General features: G+C 33.4%; 1 protein-coding gene across 1 annotated transcript in view; it reads left to right on the top strand.

The window, feature by feature from the left end:
• Positions 1-18,802, top strand: part of LOC111043714 — a 57,259-nt gene that overhangs the window by 3,219 nt on the left and 35,238 nt on the right. Inside the window, exons 2-3 of the mRNA XM_022328745.2 lie at positions 1,678-1,896; positions 2,679-2,845. Of these exons, the coding sequence (XP_022184437.1) occupies positions 1,678-1,896; positions 2,679-2,845 (386 nt within the window). The remainder of the gene's footprint in view (positions 1-1,677; positions 1,897-2,678; positions 2,846-18,802) is intronic.

Raw genomic sequence — 18,802 nt, 5'->3', positions numbered from 1 at the left:
AGTTGAGGATTAGGACACTTTAATTGATTGATAACCGTTGAAATTCATTATTTGATAGTGATATCATGCTATCTTTTCTCTATCTATGGTAGCAGTGACTACAGTAGCTGTGATGACTATGGTAGCAGTGATTGAATTGAAACATTTGTAATCCTGGGACAATCTAACTATTGGATCCCTGAAGCTTCATGAGAATACTAGGGCAGTGGGGTAGCTCCGTGTTACGTTTCTTTAGTTGAAAGTAAAATTTATAAATACATTTTGAATCACGTAACAAAATAAATACTACTTGACTTACTATCTGGTGTGGAAAGGAGACTCATGAAAGAACAACATATTTGTAGAGAGAGATATGATTTTAATTAACCCGACTTTTGTGAACATCGAAAAATATATTTCAACTCACTAGAAATAAACTTAAGGCCTTAATAAATCAGGTAAACCAAAATTAATACACAGATCTTCAAAAAATAAATGAATTCAGCAAACAAGAAATTTAACAAAATCTAAGGTTGGGAAGTTACTCAAACAGGAAATATTAGGACTAGTAAAATTAGAACTAAAACAAAACAAGTTTACAAGATCAGCCTGTTCTTCACATTACAGAAAATTAACCTTTTAAATCTAATTTATAGTCCCTAGGCGCCTTTTATTATTTTTGCCCCAAAAAGACTTAGATTGTGTCAGGGGTGATTAAACATTTTAAGAAATGCTAATCACACCAAACACAGTCTGTATTGGCGAACCCCTCCCCTTTTTGAAGCAGTTCATATTTCACTTCGTTTTCCCTGTTTACACCTTCTCACGACGAATTATCTTTTCATACCTTTTTCCGTTGATCGTACTGGGTATTATATTGATTTGATACTGACGGTTTATTGCTGTCCCTGACACGTCCTGCGAGTTCGTAGTACAGAGCCCGATGGTAGAAGAATCCACTGCGGCCGTCCTTATAATGATGCGAGGGTTCCTGGTCGATTGTGAAGGCCGTGGGTCGTCAACTCGTAAACCGCTCTAGGCGGAAATTATTCAAGTATAAAATAGAACCATTCTCGTATCTTCCTCTTCCCTAGTTTTACATGGAATTTAACAATTCATAATAAAAGAAAAAATAATACTGAAGAATATGTAGCCTACAATTTGGTCACAACCAATGATCGACTACATATTTTAACTAGAATCCAGAACTAGAATTAATTGCAACAAAAATCGGGCAGAGATACGCAGATGTCCTCTGGCTCCAAAGTTTTCCAAGCGACGGGCAACGCCCTAGCAAAACCCGGGATAGAGCTCAATCAGGCTTGCCAATTAAGAAAGGACAAAAATTAATTCCCCTCATAAGCATACTCCTCTCTCAATAATAAAGTGAGAAAGAAGACAAGTAGTGAGACCGATATCCCAGTTCTTACGCTGTAAAATTATGACATCAGCCAACAAGCGATAACAAGACCATTACATCCGATAACACAAAATGACCAAGTACTCCAAGGGTCATATTCAAGTCGATATATGAAGGTTCAGTTTGAACAATCAATCATCTTCATTTTTAATCATTTTCAGAACAATCAATAATTCAGCACCCATTTTCAATCCCTACTTATAATCTTTATTGCAATTTTAATTTCGAATGTGAATAATATTTTGTTTTCTGAGAACGAAATGCTGGGGTTTTTGCAGATGTTGTCTCGCTGGGGATGGACAATACTGGCAGTGTTCCTGATTGTGATGAGCGGAATCGTAAAAGCTCACATTCATTTCATCAGAGTGGCACTACTGGCCATTCTCGGCTTGGCTGGACTCTACCTCATTCACAAACTGGCCGGAGACTACATGAAGATCACTGGTGGGAGGGAACTGGGACATGCACTTGGATTGTGGAAGCGATCTATTCCTGATGTGAGTAAAACTCTATATTATAGAGAAAAGCCTTTGCTTCTCAGGCACGTATTGAAATCGAATATTATGAATGTTTGTGTACCCTCCATTCTACATTTCATTAATAGCTGGCTGGCTCAATAAACTCGCTTCAGTTATTCAAATGTGATACTATTTATATTAGTATATTGCTTGTAAGCGAGGATAGGGGTAGGATAAATATTTACTCCTTAAATAATTATCGAATATATAATGCGGGATGAGAAAATAATGAAAGGCTATCATCAAATAAAGTTCAGTTCACGAATGCTATTTCTATTCAATATTTGGCTTTATAACATGAATAACTTATTATTCTGCTTCTGTATGCCGGTGCTACTCTGAGCTTAATACTCTTGAGCTCACATTATACAGTAGAAATGTACCCAGCAGACCTATTCGAAATGACCATGGAATATGTCATGGTTATTGACTTTGAAAATACTATTATTGCTTTATTTACAGTTGTAAAATATATGAGAAAGTGCAGAAATGCTACTCCATTTTCAATGTAGGGGGTGAAGTGTTTCTGATTCTGAAATTGATAATAAATGCACAAATAAAATTGTATTGTCATGTATTGGACTCTTTTGATGCTGTTTTCAAGGCCTGTCAGTTTCATCGATTCGATTATGATTACAAGAGGGAATTTATAATGGTATACAATGTTCCGACGTTGCAATATTGACAGAATTTTTAAGATTGAGATAACCTTGTGAAAGTGATATGTCACTTTCATGTTATTTTCACGTGTTCGGTTACAGCAAATGGACTACTACGAATTGGACAGGTCACTGGGAAGTGAACACCCTTTCGAAGCAATATTGGCTCAGGATCCAGTTGGCTGTGCGAGGAAGCTGGTCTGTTCCATTTCAACCAAGAAAGACTCGAAACTTGACAAGGAGGAAAGAACTATTCTGTCAATGATCAGGTGAGTAAGAATCGTTTCCATTCATGGTGCAGCTTAAGTTCCAGATAATATAAATGAAATTGAAAGAAGTTCAGTGCACTGGAAGCTCCAACTGAGAGTCATTTCTGTCTTTAGTGATGCCGTGCTACCAATTTTTCCTTAAACGGTTGGAATAGCATTTAACACCTATCAACCTAAGGATAGTTGTCGGCTCCAATGAAATAGATTCTTGATAAACTGTGAATGGATCTATTGCCTATGAATGAGAAATCCAGTTTTCAGAGCAAATTAACTTATAATCTTCAGATGAATTTACACAAATACACAAAGAAAAAATATATCTTAAGCCTAATTATTTCAGAGTTATTACGAACTAAAATACTTATCTAGTTTACAGTTGAAACACAGTGGCTATTGGCTTGACTACTCTAATAGCTAATTATGAACAAAACAGAACGTAAAAATTTGTATAAAACTCAATTTAAAACATTAATAAACGAAAATGATTTAGAGCAAAACTCCACAACAACACTTGTAGCCAGCCATTTTTCTAGAGAGGCTGAACAGGAAAAAACCTAAGTTGCAAGTCACGAAGCCAACGCCTCCAACATTACAGACACGTCACCAAAATATTATAACTTACAAGTTTAGAATTCACATTCTACATCTGTTCTCAATAAAACTTTATTTTGAAAATGTTATTTTAAATTTTTATATATATCTCGATTTAAATAAACCATTTATCTAGTAATTTGTTAACCCTGCCTCGGTGACACCATGGAACAATGCAACAAACATTTACGATAATAAATTCTCCATCAAAAAGTTTGTCCGTCTATTGATGACTCTGACATTTACTATAAAGTTCCATAGATCTCGAATTGAAGATTCGATTCAAATGTGAGAAAAAATGTAATATTACAAATACCCCCCTCTTGACATAAAAAAAATTTTACTGTTTGAAAATTTAAAGAAAAAAATTACATTGACCCTAATGAAAATTGTTGAAATTTAAATTCGAGAACAGTAACAATTTTTTCTAGAAAAACATTACATGTCATCCAAAAATATTGAAAATTATTATAAAAATTCATCAATAGCGTTTGTTATATGTTTCCAAACAATATCTCAAAATATAGAATATCAAAATTACTTTTGATTTAGCTTTATAATTTAAAGGAAAATATCTCAACAGAAAGTTTAATATATAAAGAATAGTTTTTTGAAATTGCACATAAATTTAATAGATAGAAAAATTTAATTTTTATTGCATAAAAAAATTTTAGTATGTTGAATAAAAAAATTATTATTATTATTTTTTTTTTTAAATGAATTGATGAATTGTTACATTTAATTTTCACATAAAATTTCAATAAATCAAAAAATGTTCATTTCTTTCACTATTGACGCGGTTGATTTTATTGATGCACATTTTGGAAAACAGTCCGTTAAGGCACTCAGTATGATTTTCAGTTAAGTGTGACTCCAATGTGATGACGTTAAGTGTTGGGCTGATCTGGATGCACGTAGTGTTGGGCTGATACTTGTAGTCGACTGATGCATATCAAACTCGATACAGGTGACATCTCAGTTAGCATTGCCTCATGCTTGTAGTAGACGGCTGCATTCCAAACTCGATACAGGTGACATCTCAGTTAGCATTGCTTCATGTTTGTAGTAGACGGCTGCATTCCAAATTCAATACAGAGTCACATAAATTTTGTATCATATTTGTAATTATACAATGTACATTTCAGGCTTGAAATGACAATGTAATTCGTTTTTTGGAAAAGAGATAGACACTGCATACAGGATTAATTTAGGTGAGGATTAATTTAGGTAAGGTTTGGTTTTTTGATATTTTCAGCTTTCAAGGTTTAGAGTTCTGCATACAGGAATAATTTAGGAGAGGATTTTTTGAATCAATTCTTTCATGATACTGTGACTGTTCTTCTGAATTCAAAGTTGTGAATGTGAACATGGATGGCAATTACCTTCAGGTAATGCAGTAGTGTTGAAGTTTGAGATACAGAGTCAGCAATACGCATTGGCATTGCTATTGGCGTATGCTTTGGTGTCGGCTTTGGCATCGGCGTTGATATTGGCATTGGCGCAGGCATTGGCATTGGCGCAGGCATTGGCATTAGCATTGGCGCAGATTTTGGCATTGGCGTAGCTATTGGCATTGGCGCAGGCATTGACATCAGCACAGGCATCGGCGTTGATTTTGGTGTTGGCATCAGCATTGGCGCAGGCATTGGCGTAGCTATTGGCATTGGCGCAGGCATTGACATCAGCACAGGCATCGGCGTTGATTTTGGTGTTGGCATCAGCATTGGCGCAGGCATTGGCGTAGCTATTGGCATTGGTGCAGCATTGGCGCAGATTTTGGCATTGGCGCAGGCATTGACGTAGCTATTGGCATTGGCGTAGATTTTGGCATTTTGGCGTAGTTATTAGTTGATATTGTTGTAGGTATTAGTGTAGGCATCAGCATTGGCACAGATTTTGGCATCAGCATTGGCGCAGATATTGGCTTCGGCGCAGGCATCGGCGTAGATATTGGCGTTGGCATCAGCACAGGCATCGGCGTAGATTTTGGCGTAGTTATTGGTGTTGATATTGGTGTTGACATTGGCGTAGTTATTGGTGTAGGCCGCAGTGTAGATTTAGGCATAGTTATTGGTGTTGATATTGGCGTATTTATTAGTGTAGGCCGCAGCGTAGATTTTGGCGTAGATATTGGCGTAGTTATGTCACACTAGTTCGAAAATCACCCAAATGTTCTTAACACTCTTCATGGCGTTCACTTGTTGCTGATTTCGAGATTCACATGATAACTATTTCAATGTTAATGTCTGTGCTGTACCTGTTACCTTAAAATGCTTATAAACTAAAAAGAAAAACTTGATTAGGCTATCAATACAATCTAATACACATGAAAATTATTTTTAAATATTTATGAAATTGAAATTTGTTAACATCTTATTATACAGTCAGCAATACATAAATTGTGAAATATGGACATATCAATGATAAATTTAAAAAAAAATTCATTTTCATCTATTCACTGTTCAAATATCAACATTTAATCCATTCTTCAAAATAGAAATATAATTTCATAACACCCTGTATCATTATCAAAATTGTAAAAAACATCAGATCATCACAACAAAATTTAATTTCAATACATATTTCAATAATTTCAGACAATTGGTCTTCTATTCACAATCATTTCATAATATATCTGCATTTCATTATCATTTAGTATAACATTTCATTTATAGCAAGTTCATTTCACATTTATGATTTATCATTCAGGGTTTCAAAATTATTTAGTTTCAATTTTGTTCAAAAATTGTATAAAAAGCAAATTATTTAATATTGTTAATCATCGTTTGTTGGATACTATAGTTTATTTCGACTTTTCAATGTTCTAAACACAAACTACATTTCATGACAAAACTTTACTATCAATCATTAAACAAGAAACCATTCAAAACATCAATAATATTTTGCTTCAAAGGCAAACAATATTCATAATTAATCATCTGCATCTATGGCAATCAACATTATTAATCATTACAAAAAATATTATCTCATTACTGCCTCTCTAAGTCATAACCTCTGTTATTCCTTCTTTAGGCAATTATGGGTTTCCATCTCAAAAAACAATCACATACCAGCAAAATTCTAATCAACAAACCCCACTAAAAATTCTACATACACTCCAGCATCCATTTCAAATGATAATCAATGATATCAAAATTTATAGAACAAACAATTTTAAAAATTTTGAAAAAGATATCAATCACAAAAAACTTATTTCAATTAATAATATAACAAAACGTTTTAAATTGAACCATTATTTTTTTTTTTTAAATAATTTAAAATTTAAAGACTGTATAATAAGTACAAACATTTCAAGATTATAATACAAAGACGATCAAGATGAAATATGGGTAAATAAGTTCCCTAAAAAATACAAACAAGAGAAAAAGAAAACTGGGTAAATAAATTCCCTAAAACAATACAAAGAAGAGAAAGATTAATTAGAGCCTATCCTACATGTCAGTACTGAACTTTCATGAGGAAGTATATTTAATAAAATATACTACTATGGAATTTTGTAAATTCCAAGTATGACTCTAATTTGTTATAATTGTGAGCTATCACTCCCACAAAAACAACTGGTGAAGGAAAAAATATGTTGACTATTGTGACTGGGTGGAAAGTTCCTAGATGTCTGTAAGGCAATGTGATAGCAGACTCTAGTATCGGACCACAAAAACAAAAGTATGCAAAAGTTTTTACAAACATTTGTTGTTGCAGTCATAAGGTTTTTATATCGCAAACAAGTAGGTCAGATAATCGAGTCCAGCCATATGTGGTTCACGCCCACACCTCTAAAAGAATCACACCTACTTGTCTACCAAAAATCCAAAGTATTGGACAGCAAAGAAAAAATAAAATGCAAAATGGGTTAAAAGCCCAGAAGAAAACTATAACCTAATTACATATGGCTTATGGCACGATATGCAATGAAAGATGAGAACATGGGACAAAATTGCTCTGAAAAACCTAATTACCTAATATAATACCTGAAAAAAAATAGACATGATTAAAATATGTAATACATGATGAAAAAATATACCGCAAGCAAACAATTATTTACACTACAATGGATAGATTTTAGAAAAGTTAAGTTTTATCAACAATTTAAAGATTAGGAAAATAAGCTACTATTTTAACTTCCAAAATTATTTCAGAAAAATACAAATTTAAATGACTATGGACAAGATTGGTTAAGATATGCATCATAGAAGAATTTTACTGAACATTACACAAAGACAGGAAAGAATCGAAAATTGAAAAGATTAAGGGCCAAGAAAAATAGGCTACAGGAAAGAAAAAAGACACAATTATGGACTCCTACCATACACTGTGTAGCGATTATGCTATTCTGAATCCCGGCATAACACAGGATTCCTAATCATTGTGTGTTGGGGAATACCCTTTCATCATGTGATTCACTGTCATCATCTTGTAAATAAGCAACTTGAAACAACCTTTGAATACTAATACATCAATGGAAACTTTGTGTTTTGTTTTCTTCAATAGCATGATTTTATTCATAGGTTCATTTGTTTCAACCAAGCAGTTTTGCCTACAAAAGTTAGTCATGTTCACTTGAGAATGCATAGCATACACCTTTTCAATTCTCAGTTGAAAGTTGAACTCATCAACTTGACTCAAAGCAACATTCATTTTGTTTACATTGTTCCTAACCTCCATAGAAACCTGTCTCATGTAATCATTCACTTTGTTCATAGTTTTCCTAACCTTTAATGTAGCAATATTACTTTCATGATAGTTGACTTTCAGTGAAGACAACTCCCTACCTACTTCTTTACTCAATTCTACTGTCTCACTATGGTTGACTTTTTCAACAACAGTAACTAGGCCTACATTGTCAGAGACTTGAATGAGTTGATCTTGTAACTTAACACTACTATCATCCTGCTTCAATTTGTTTTCATCTTCATGACTATCTTTCAATGTTTCATTTGCATTTTTCAATAGAAGGTTTATACTAACCTGCTCTAGTCTAATGCTAGTACATTCTTGCTTCATATCATCAAACCTAGCATTTTGATTTTTAAACATTTGGTCTAACTTAGCATTTTGCTTATCAAATTTAGCATTTAACTCATCAAATCTTTGTGTTAAGAATGCTATAAGATTCAGATCATTTTTAATGTTTGCCATTTTGTAATATGCACTGATTCATTAAAACTTGATCTCTCTTGAACCGACCTCCCACTCAGCAACAAACCATTCATAACCTATCAAGATATCTATCCACTAATAATTTCTATAACCAGGGATTTCATGGTGTACCATTTGGGACATATTTATTTTGTAACTCGGTCCCACCACAGGGGTAACATTTGCCGTGCTACCAATTTTTCCTTAAACGGTTGGAATAGCATTTAACACCTATCAACCTAAGGATAGTTGTCGGCTCCAATGAAATAGATTCTTGATAAACTGTGAATGGATCTATTGCCTATGAATGAGAAATCCAGTTTTCAGAGCAAATTAACTTATAATCTTCAGATGAATTTACACAAATACACAAAGAAAAAATATATCTTAAGCCTAATTATTTCAGAGTTATTACGAACTAAAATACTTATCTAGTTTACAGTTGAAACACAGTGGCTATTGGCTTGACTACTCTAATAGCTAATTATGAACAAAACAGAACGTAAAAATTTGTATAAAACTCAATTTAAAACATTAATAAACGAAAATGATTTAGAGCAAAACTCCACAACAACACTTGTAGCCAGCCATTTTTCTAGAGAGGCTGAACAGGAAAAAACCTAAGTTGCAAGTCACGAAGCCAACGCCTCCAACATTACAGACACGTCACCAAAATATTATAACTTACAAGTTTAGAATTCACATTCTACATCTGTTCTCAATAAAACTTTATTTTGAAAATGTTATTTTAAATTTTTATATATATCTCGATTTAAATAAACCATTTATCTAGTAATTTGTTAACCCTGCCTCGGTGACACCATGGAACAATGCAACAAACATTTACAATAATAAATTCTCCGTCAAAAAGTTTGTCCGTCTATTGATGACTCTGACATTTACTATAAAGTTCCATAGATCTCGAATTGAAGATTCGATTCAAATGTGAGAAAAAATGTAATATTACAGTGAGTTAACTCATATCGATATTGCTCTTTATGATTCTTATTGATTTGATGATTTTTCATCATCACCGATCTTCCATGAGGATTGCATCTTTTTCATGAGAAAAATATTGAATATTTATGATTGAAAGGCACAGACGTACTAATTGGTCAACAATGAAAGAGTTTCTATTTTGGAAATAATATTGCAAGTATTATTCGGCAAGTGAAAAGAAATAAATTCGGCAAGTAAAAGATCGAGAACTTCTGAACTAGAATTGGAGCGAATGAAAATATGAAGTGTTACAATGGATTAACTGTGATATTATTTGTAAAGATTCCTGAAGTAAAAATCAATGAATAAATATTGAGCTTTAGTTGCTTTTTTTTTCCAATAGCCAGGTGTTTAACAAAAGTAAAATGGAGGGTTCAAAGATTATTTTTGTTTTAGTAGTGCTAGCAGCTTTTATGTAGATGTCAATCAATGTCTGGAATTCATCTGAAGTATTGTTCTTTATGTGTATAAAATCTGCATGCAACAGTTTCCTGATTCAGATAATAATATTTGTTTCTATAGAAAAACAGAAGGTAAATTCGCGAGAAGATTGTTAGAAGAGTGTTAGCACAATCATGCGAGAAATACGTGTTCATTAAGGTCAACAGAGTTGCAAAAAATAAATGAGTTGGAACCACTGAAAGAAAAAATCGACCTATAATAATTATACTGTTCAATTCAAACAAACAGAGGAAATTGAATATGACAACATAATGAATATCATTATTGATTGAATGGTTATTTTTCGACAACTTGAAGAGAGGTTTTCGGTGATGGTGATTGACATGATGGAGTGATTATCCTTGTCTTCAAAAGAAAAAAGGTGTGCCAACAAATCAGCAGAGAGGATTGGAAGAGGATGTCTTCTTTCAATCTCAATTGATATCAGTTAACAGTATCAACATAATATCAACACATACTGCATCATTTAACTTGGAAATCTTGCAATGTTGATGGAAGGATATAAATTGATCACTTAATAAGAACTATAACTGTAGATTTATAACATATTTCACAGAGTTGTCATGTCTTGAATACTCAAAATTCAGCAGCTCCAAAATGATGTACATTCACGACTACATACACATTAACGAACCTTTCAGGCTACTATAATAGGAAATACATTATACATAAATACATAAATCAGGCTATAATAGGAAATACATATTTTTGAATGATTTCTTGCTGATTGATCAAGGTTAAAGCTATATGGTATACAATAGAACTATTGAAGTGTACAAGTAAGCATTGAAAGACGAATACACTGCACGAAAACTACATTGTCTTTTTTGGAATGTTAAATATTTCTATCGTACTTCATCTGTTGAGTTACATAGGGATATACTAGTGCTCGCTACACTGAAAAGTAATGAACGTATACTGAGAGAACCGATGTTCGGATGTTTATTTAAAAGTTCAGTTGTCTCATTCTCTCCACAAGATCCCAATAGTTATTCGAGAAAGAACATTATTTGTTTCAGTTTTAAGGATGAGAGCAGATTTCATATGAATAACCCTCTTATGACATAATATGTTTTATTCCATTCAGTGCCTAGCTGACAGACTTCCCTTGACTAGTCCAGACAAACAGAAAAGGCTCTCTTCCTATTTAATTTCAAATTCTCCAGTTATATAGTTCGAAAAGAGTTGATGTCAGTCCAGAACTAGACCTGAGGGAACAGTTCTCCTCTATAAATGAACTATATAACTTACTTCAGACTCTAATGCATGCATTGATGCGAAATTGCAATTAACCCACATGAGTGAAGAAGGAGACTAAGCTCATTATTATTGTTGAGCCTGAAGAGAAACACATGAATGGAGCTGTGATCCCAGTTAGTAGTCCTAGTAGGCTACAGGCACAGTGGGTCTTCTATCCGACTCCATGATCTCTGAGTTGGATTCGACTACAAAAGACACGTACGTTGTGAAAGTATGTGTTGTAATATATAAAGACAGAACGAATGAAATAGGCTAGTTGGCGTTGACATGATACGAGATAAAACCGTATCTTGCACCCAACGTTTTATCTTAGTTGCATGATAACTTTCACTAGGAGATTTATACTTGTACGAATTTGAAATAGGTAATTTAGCCATCAAAGTAGGAACAAGTGAGGTCTATCAAAAGTGTAGCATGTGCTTGTTATGTAACTTTCATCAACCAACATAGCACAAAAGGAAATAAGACGAAAGTTATCATTTGTAATATTATTATTTCTATCATGAATTGGGAGAGAGGTTGAAGGGAGGTTGTTTATATATTATTCAGGGAGGAAGTAATAATTATTTCATACATTTGAGGTTTCGAGAAGGGAATTTTCATTAACAGTCTACATTTTCAAAATGATTTTGTATTGTAAGTATTACAATGAAGTTTAACCCTACCATAAGTATTCATCAGCTCGACATCTTGTTGGCGATTCCACAATCGTCTTTTTGATCAAAAATGAGGACAACTTCATGCATTTTCGGAAAAACTTGGCTATATTGATTGCATAGTAGGCTAAGGAACGTATGCAGGAACTCGGTTTGAACGGAGAAATATCCTTGGGAAGCGTTTTATGGGCCTCATGAAAACGTTATTCTGCTCAATGAATTTTTTCAAATTGTAAGAGATTTAATTTTCAATCTTGCTTGGCTGACGGTCTGCAAAGATTCGATGTATTTTCGAAGCATGTCTCATACTACTTTGCATCATAAAATAAGAATACCCCATTCAAATAACTTTGGCAAGGGAATAGGAAGTAAAGTGATCTCAATTTTAGACTACCATGTTTAACCTAACTCATCAAGTTATTTTATTCGGTCGTAAAATTTATTGTTCGGCGTAATAGGTAGTGTATTTATTGTTCTCACTCTGGGCATATCTTTTATGATTTGAGCATGCGAATAACTTCCACATTATGAATTTTAACGTGGGTTTAGATAGTTTAGAGAATAAGGTTCAACTCGGGTCGTCAAAGGTGGAACAAGTCATGTTTAAAACAAAGAATAAAATCCTTCCTTGTAAGAATCAATGCCTCAATGATTCAATTTTCATTTTCTATCCATTGACTTTCAAAATAACGAATTCATTCAACTATACTTGGAGTAATTATGCTTTTTTCAGTGAGGAAATCATGCAGTTATGAAACAATAGCTAATTTTGAAAGTGATTCTTAGAAAATAAAATGTTGCAAACATCTCTCTTCCATTATTTCAATCACTATAAAAACTTATTTGAAAGCGATCATTTAAAAATTATTGCAACATTATTTCGATGTGATTCTTTATCTCTCTTCTGTGACTTCCACGGATTCCATATGCAGATGCAACTCTGTACATCACAAACTATCTTGCCATTTATCAATATAAAAAGTCAATATTCCAGCAAATATATCACAAGTTCACAATTACTGTTTTGAACGAACTTGAGAGGCAGATGCAGCTGAAGAAGTCAAAATATAATTCCATATTATATATTTGAGATATATTATACTACTGGCAGTAGTTGGATGAAGTCGATTTCATTTATTTATGGAAAGACAGCAATGAAAATGAGCTTCAACGATTGAATACAATATTGTTTCAGAATTCAGAATTACACTAGCAGCAATTCTATAGAGACGCTGCCAGTGTAAATTCCTGCCAAATATCCCTTTTTTAATTTGAGTGAAAAGTTAGGAGAAAATATGAATGATGAACTTTCACTAGTTGTTGGGATGCCATGAATAGCTGTTCAACATCTACAATACAATGTATGTGATGCAAACAAAGTGACCGAGAAAATATTGATACAAATAATCAAATTGATCAAATCTGTTTATTGATTGGTTCAGCATTGGTACTAAGGAACAAAGCCCTCTTGATCTGTTCCACAAGTTTCTTAAATTCAATTATATTTCTCACGCCGAGTTCGTGTGAAGTTTTGACATCAATGAAGTTCCAAGAAGTTAAAAGTTTACTTTATTATTGATATGGTGTCGAAGAGAAATGCAGTAGTGACTGTCACAGAACTCACTTGACACATTCTTGTTACAAATTTTGGATCTAAACACCTTTATCCGGGATCTGCTCCATATCACGAACAAGTCGATTGACAGCGTATGTTATTTTTATAGCTCAAAATAAATTCGTCTTTCAAAATTCGATAGGTCTAGAAATTTGTGGAGCAGAAGCTTTTTACGGGCACACGGCACACAAGCCGTGCTCAGTCAACCTTTAAAAGGCCGCGTTGTGACCACCGCTGGAAATTTCATCAAGCTGTGTAATACTCTTTTCGTAATGCCGGGGCTATTACCGTTGCTGTTGCCTTTTCAGTGTCCTTCACAGCACTAACACCTTTCTCATAAACGTCATCTCAAGTGCCGGTCCCGCGTGGCTCATCATAAGACACGACTCTCGTCAACCCGTAATCGTCAAAGGAGCACAGCTGCAAATAACATCACACATATTTCAAAAATCCTTATTGCATGATGATGTGTTCTAAGCTCACGTCTTGCTTGAAACACATGTCACCTGCCGAAGAAACGTTCTACAGCACGAAGAAGTGAATTTTTATGGAGGAGAGAACTGAACGAAAATTTCACAAAATATCATCATCTTCCCATTATCCCCTTAAAAGCTTATGAGAGTATAATGAACAGGGAAAAAACCTCCATTGCAGTAGCCCAATTGAACGCTATCTCATAGCATTGTTGATATGAGCAATATTTTTATTTGATATTTTCCTGATTGAGTGAATTTCTACAAGATATATCAAAATATCTACTACCGGTACATAGATGAAGCTACAATCAAAACATAAGTTATTGCTAGCAGGATTATTTCTCCATGGAATAAATCTTCTAGTAATAATAAGTTGCAATTAGAATGATTAATGGAATAATCTTTCTGAAAATTATTGACTCGCATTCAAGTTGTAGCTAGAGAATGGAGGCCTAGTATGTAATAGCTGCTCACTTTCTATAGGCTACTCTTTGGTTGTACTGTCTTTTAGCAAATTAATCCGAGATGTACCCCTCCACAGCAATGTATTCTGAGTTGTGACTCTCTCCCTCAATGAAATTATAAAATGGTGATTTATAAATAATGAGAATAGAAATGCGAAAGGTAGAGTTATCCAAATACTGTGCCTGTGTCCAATTTTTGAATGTTTTGTAATTCGATGATTTATTGTGGATGATTTGACAGCTTTCAGCTTGTGCTTGGGCCATGGATAGTACGTGGGTGATTTTATCAGATTATCAAACTTCAATGCCCATCGGCGGGATTCGAACCCAAGACTTGGTAGCTAGCTCTAGCAGACTTTCTCGGCTTGGCCAGATTTGGTCATTCTCTGATGAAGTGTTGCTATTCTCCGAAAAAGATCAGACATTATAACTGGTACAGGGGGAATATAGGAGTGATATAAAACTGCAGAACTGCAGTTTTAAAATCACGATTCAACAGAGATTGACACTACTATTGTAGTATGTAATGTAAACAAAAATGAAAAAATCATTCTATTCTACTCTGGGGGTGCGATATAGCTTGGTTTTTCAAATGTAGTGAAATATGTATCTTGTTACTTGTAGTGATTTCAGTTGGAACTTCCGAAACTAGTCTAGCCTAAGCAAACTGTTCCAAACATAAATATTCAAGTTCAATAATAAATTGATATTTCTTTACTTATTTTAGTAAAGGTTTGAGTGGAAAAGTACAAATAGAAATTATCAATAACTGAAGACAAATGAATGAGAGCTTTCAGAAGTTCAATACATCATCAGTTCCAAGAACTTCAAATGACGAGTTAGTTCGTCAAGTCGATCAAATTCCAGGAAGAAATTGAGGAAAGGAGAAACTTCCACTGAGAAACTTTTTTTGAAGAAAACGATTTCTTGTTATACCCATCAATGTATTGGTACTGTCTACCGTTATCATAAAAATGATTTCGTTGAGATATTTGACGCAATTATTACGTTCAGATTGGCGTGACAATAACGTTAGTGAGGTATTTATTAGCTTTATGACATTGTGAATAGGAGCAGTATTCATAAAATATTTTCTCCATACAGTGAATTTCTTCAAGATAAACTCAAAACATATATTATGCATATATGACCAGTGATCAAAAAACGCTGAATTACATTATTATTATTATTATTATTATTATTATTATTATTATTATTATTATTATTATTATTATTATTATTATTATTATTATTATTATTATTATTATTATTATTATTATTATTATTATTATTATACATTATATTTTTACTATTGCCATCTCATTTTCTACTGTTCCATCATTAGATTGATGATAAGAGACCATTTAGTACCTTGTGCACATACTTTCTGGTAGTGATGATAGGACAAACTCTGCAAAGGGATTTCACTCTGCGGTCGCTCAACCAGGATATGAATATTATTTTATTATGCAACTCCTAAAATAATTTCCCTGATTGTTCTAGTTTTCAACTGATAGAACAAATGTTTGAAGAGAGTTGATTTCAAGTAGCATTAGTTATTCATTGTAGTTATTCATTAGTATTCATTGATATGATTCATGGATGAAGAAAAAAAACGTCAAAAGTACTACTTATACCTTTTCTAACCTTATTTTGAAATTTGGTTTGTTCTTCAATGCCCTAATACCCTATAGAAGGACAGTCCTTCTACGGAATAATGAAATTATTCATTTAATGGAAGTGAAAGACACACTACTTGAATAGTGAATATTATTATACATGAATTAATACAGCACTGTCGAGCTGTAATGAATATTGTATTCAGCCAGTATGGTCTGCATTGTATGTAGCCTGTTTTTGCTACATATTGCATATGCGAATGATGCAAATACCCTCAGCTTAATTTGATCAGTCAGGAGCAGTCAAGGCTTCTAGGTGAGATCATATAAAGGGTTGTATTTTATGAGAGGGAGATTGCCCATCCAACTACACAAACAAGATTCATAATTGAGAACTATTCAGACAAATCACTCTTCAAACTTAATAAAAGATTCATAATTACATGCATGTTGAAAGTGGTATTTCCATTGCATGTAGAGGGCCAAAAACTCAATGCACTTACTGTATGCTGTCAGATTGATAAATACTCTTGGTAACAAAATTTATAATGCGATATAATTAATGGCAAAATTAATAATTGAGTGGAGAATCCGGGTTGAAATTTTGAGTGGTTCAGAATTTTGTCGGATCAAATGTTGAATTCGACACAAAGCTTTGATCCTCCACAATGTTTCTCATCCCTCTCATTTAATATGCACTCAATTCCGCCTCATAAAAAATTCAGAAATTGAAACAATTTTCCATCTATAATGACGTACTTGGAGTGTGCTTTGCTGCTCCGATGCCAATATTATTTATGAGAGAAGCATGTCTGTCCACGTGCACAAATATGAGAATGATCTCGTTTGTATCAACTGCATGTTCGTGCTCATGTTAACAATGAGAGCTGATTGGACAAAATGAGTGTTTCCAATGAACTGACTGCTGTATTCTGCTAATTAATGACCGAATAATACGAAATGTGTTCATAGGTCACGCACCATTAATTTCCGTTGTACAATATGCAACATAGGTAATTGGCTGATTTTGTGCAACTTTATTCTTGGTCGATAGCTTCCAATCCACATTCATGAGATTCAGAAAATATTCCTCATTTTTATGAATGAATTATTCTAAATTATGGAATTAATACAATAATTTATTTTGATTATAATTAACATCGTAGTTTTCCAATAAAAGCTTGAATTTATTCATGCTTCTTGATTAAACACAACATTGCTGTCATATGACTCAACATCCTATACTATTAAATGAGCAATTTCTGTTTATATGTTTGTATTTCACCGGATCTCGAAAACGGCTCTAACGATTCTCACGAAATTTAGAACATACTACGTTTATAATATAAAAACTCGATTGCACTAAGTCTCATCCCTGGGAAAACTCGCTGAATGACATTAAAAGGATAATTATTATTCATCCTTGGAAAAAAAGCTGATAATAATTATTTCAACGTCTGTTGATGAAAAGAGTGATCGAGCTCATGTGTGTGGGACTGTGTCAAAATTATGACTCAGCTGTTGAACTTTTGTAATCATTCAATCAGGTACACTTAGTGCCGGTTGTAAAAAAGCCGGGCTATTTTCAATCCCGATTAATTCCAGAAGATCCATCTTTTTGAAATGGTCTTCTCTGATTTGGTTCACGTGAAATTGATCAGGATTAAAATTTAATCGGCTTTTGTGCAACCGGGCCTTTGTGAGGGAAATTTTCGCATTCCTCTGGGAATTAATCTAAATTTACAGTGATTAGATAGAACGTTTCTGTATGAATGTTATTATAATTTCTTCTTTCGTAATAAATTTTTTATGCTTTTTCACTCCAGAGCGAAGCTTGGTCCCTGATATTTATATTATAAATCACTCATATTGTACCGCTGCTTGTACAAAAAGACACATTTTTTAGTGATATTCACTTTAATTTTGTCAGCGTTGTTGAGTGGAAGCACAATAATTGCTATTTATAGGGAATACTGAAAATGTAATGTGAATCTCACTACAAAGATTTCTTTGCTCTGTGTCGTTTGTGGTTGGAGTGATGAGTGCTGAGTGCTCATACTTACTATTGGAAGCAGAGCAGTGCAGTGAAGAAGAAAAGTTGGCTTTTGTGCTCCCAACACTCTTCAATCATCTGAGAAGAACTACGATCTCTATTACAAGCGAGAAAGTCAAGAGCCAAATCATCGAATCGTTCAGAATCGTACTGTTTCAACTGCTTTTAAAAGTGGCAGTAAAATCATTCAAAGATATTCTTTGAGATCATGAGTTTCACCATTGGAAGATTCTGTTGGTTCATTCAACATCAATCTCCAATTTTATCTACTGTTGAAAGGTACTGAAGGCTTGAGATTTTCATTTGGGTGTACGATCCCATTAATATAATGTACTTCTCCATTTTCTTCAAAAATTGAATATGGAAAGTGATGATTCGCCAAGCCAAATCTGAAGTGAACTTAAAATCTCATGTGAAATTATGTCAATAATTTTTCAACTTTGCACAAAATTTTTCGTAGACCATCACCCATCCCTATGCCTCTTCGAAGATATAAATTTATAAAATGATATTTTCTTCTCTTCAGGTTCTGTTTTGTTTTTAATGGAAAGTTGAAAATAATATATTCACACAATAATTTATTCCGTCTTGAATCATCATTAATA

The sequence above is a fragment of the Nilaparvata lugens genome, chromosome 3, assembly GCF_014356525.2.
Source record: "Nilaparvata lugens isolate BPH chromosome 3, ASM1435652v1, whole genome shotgun sequence".
NCBI lineage: Eukaryota > Metazoa > Arthropoda > Insecta > Hemiptera > Delphacidae > Nilaparvata > Nilaparvata lugens.
Note: the sequence above shows the minus strand (reverse complement) of the source record. Positions and strands in the feature narration are given on the sequence as shown.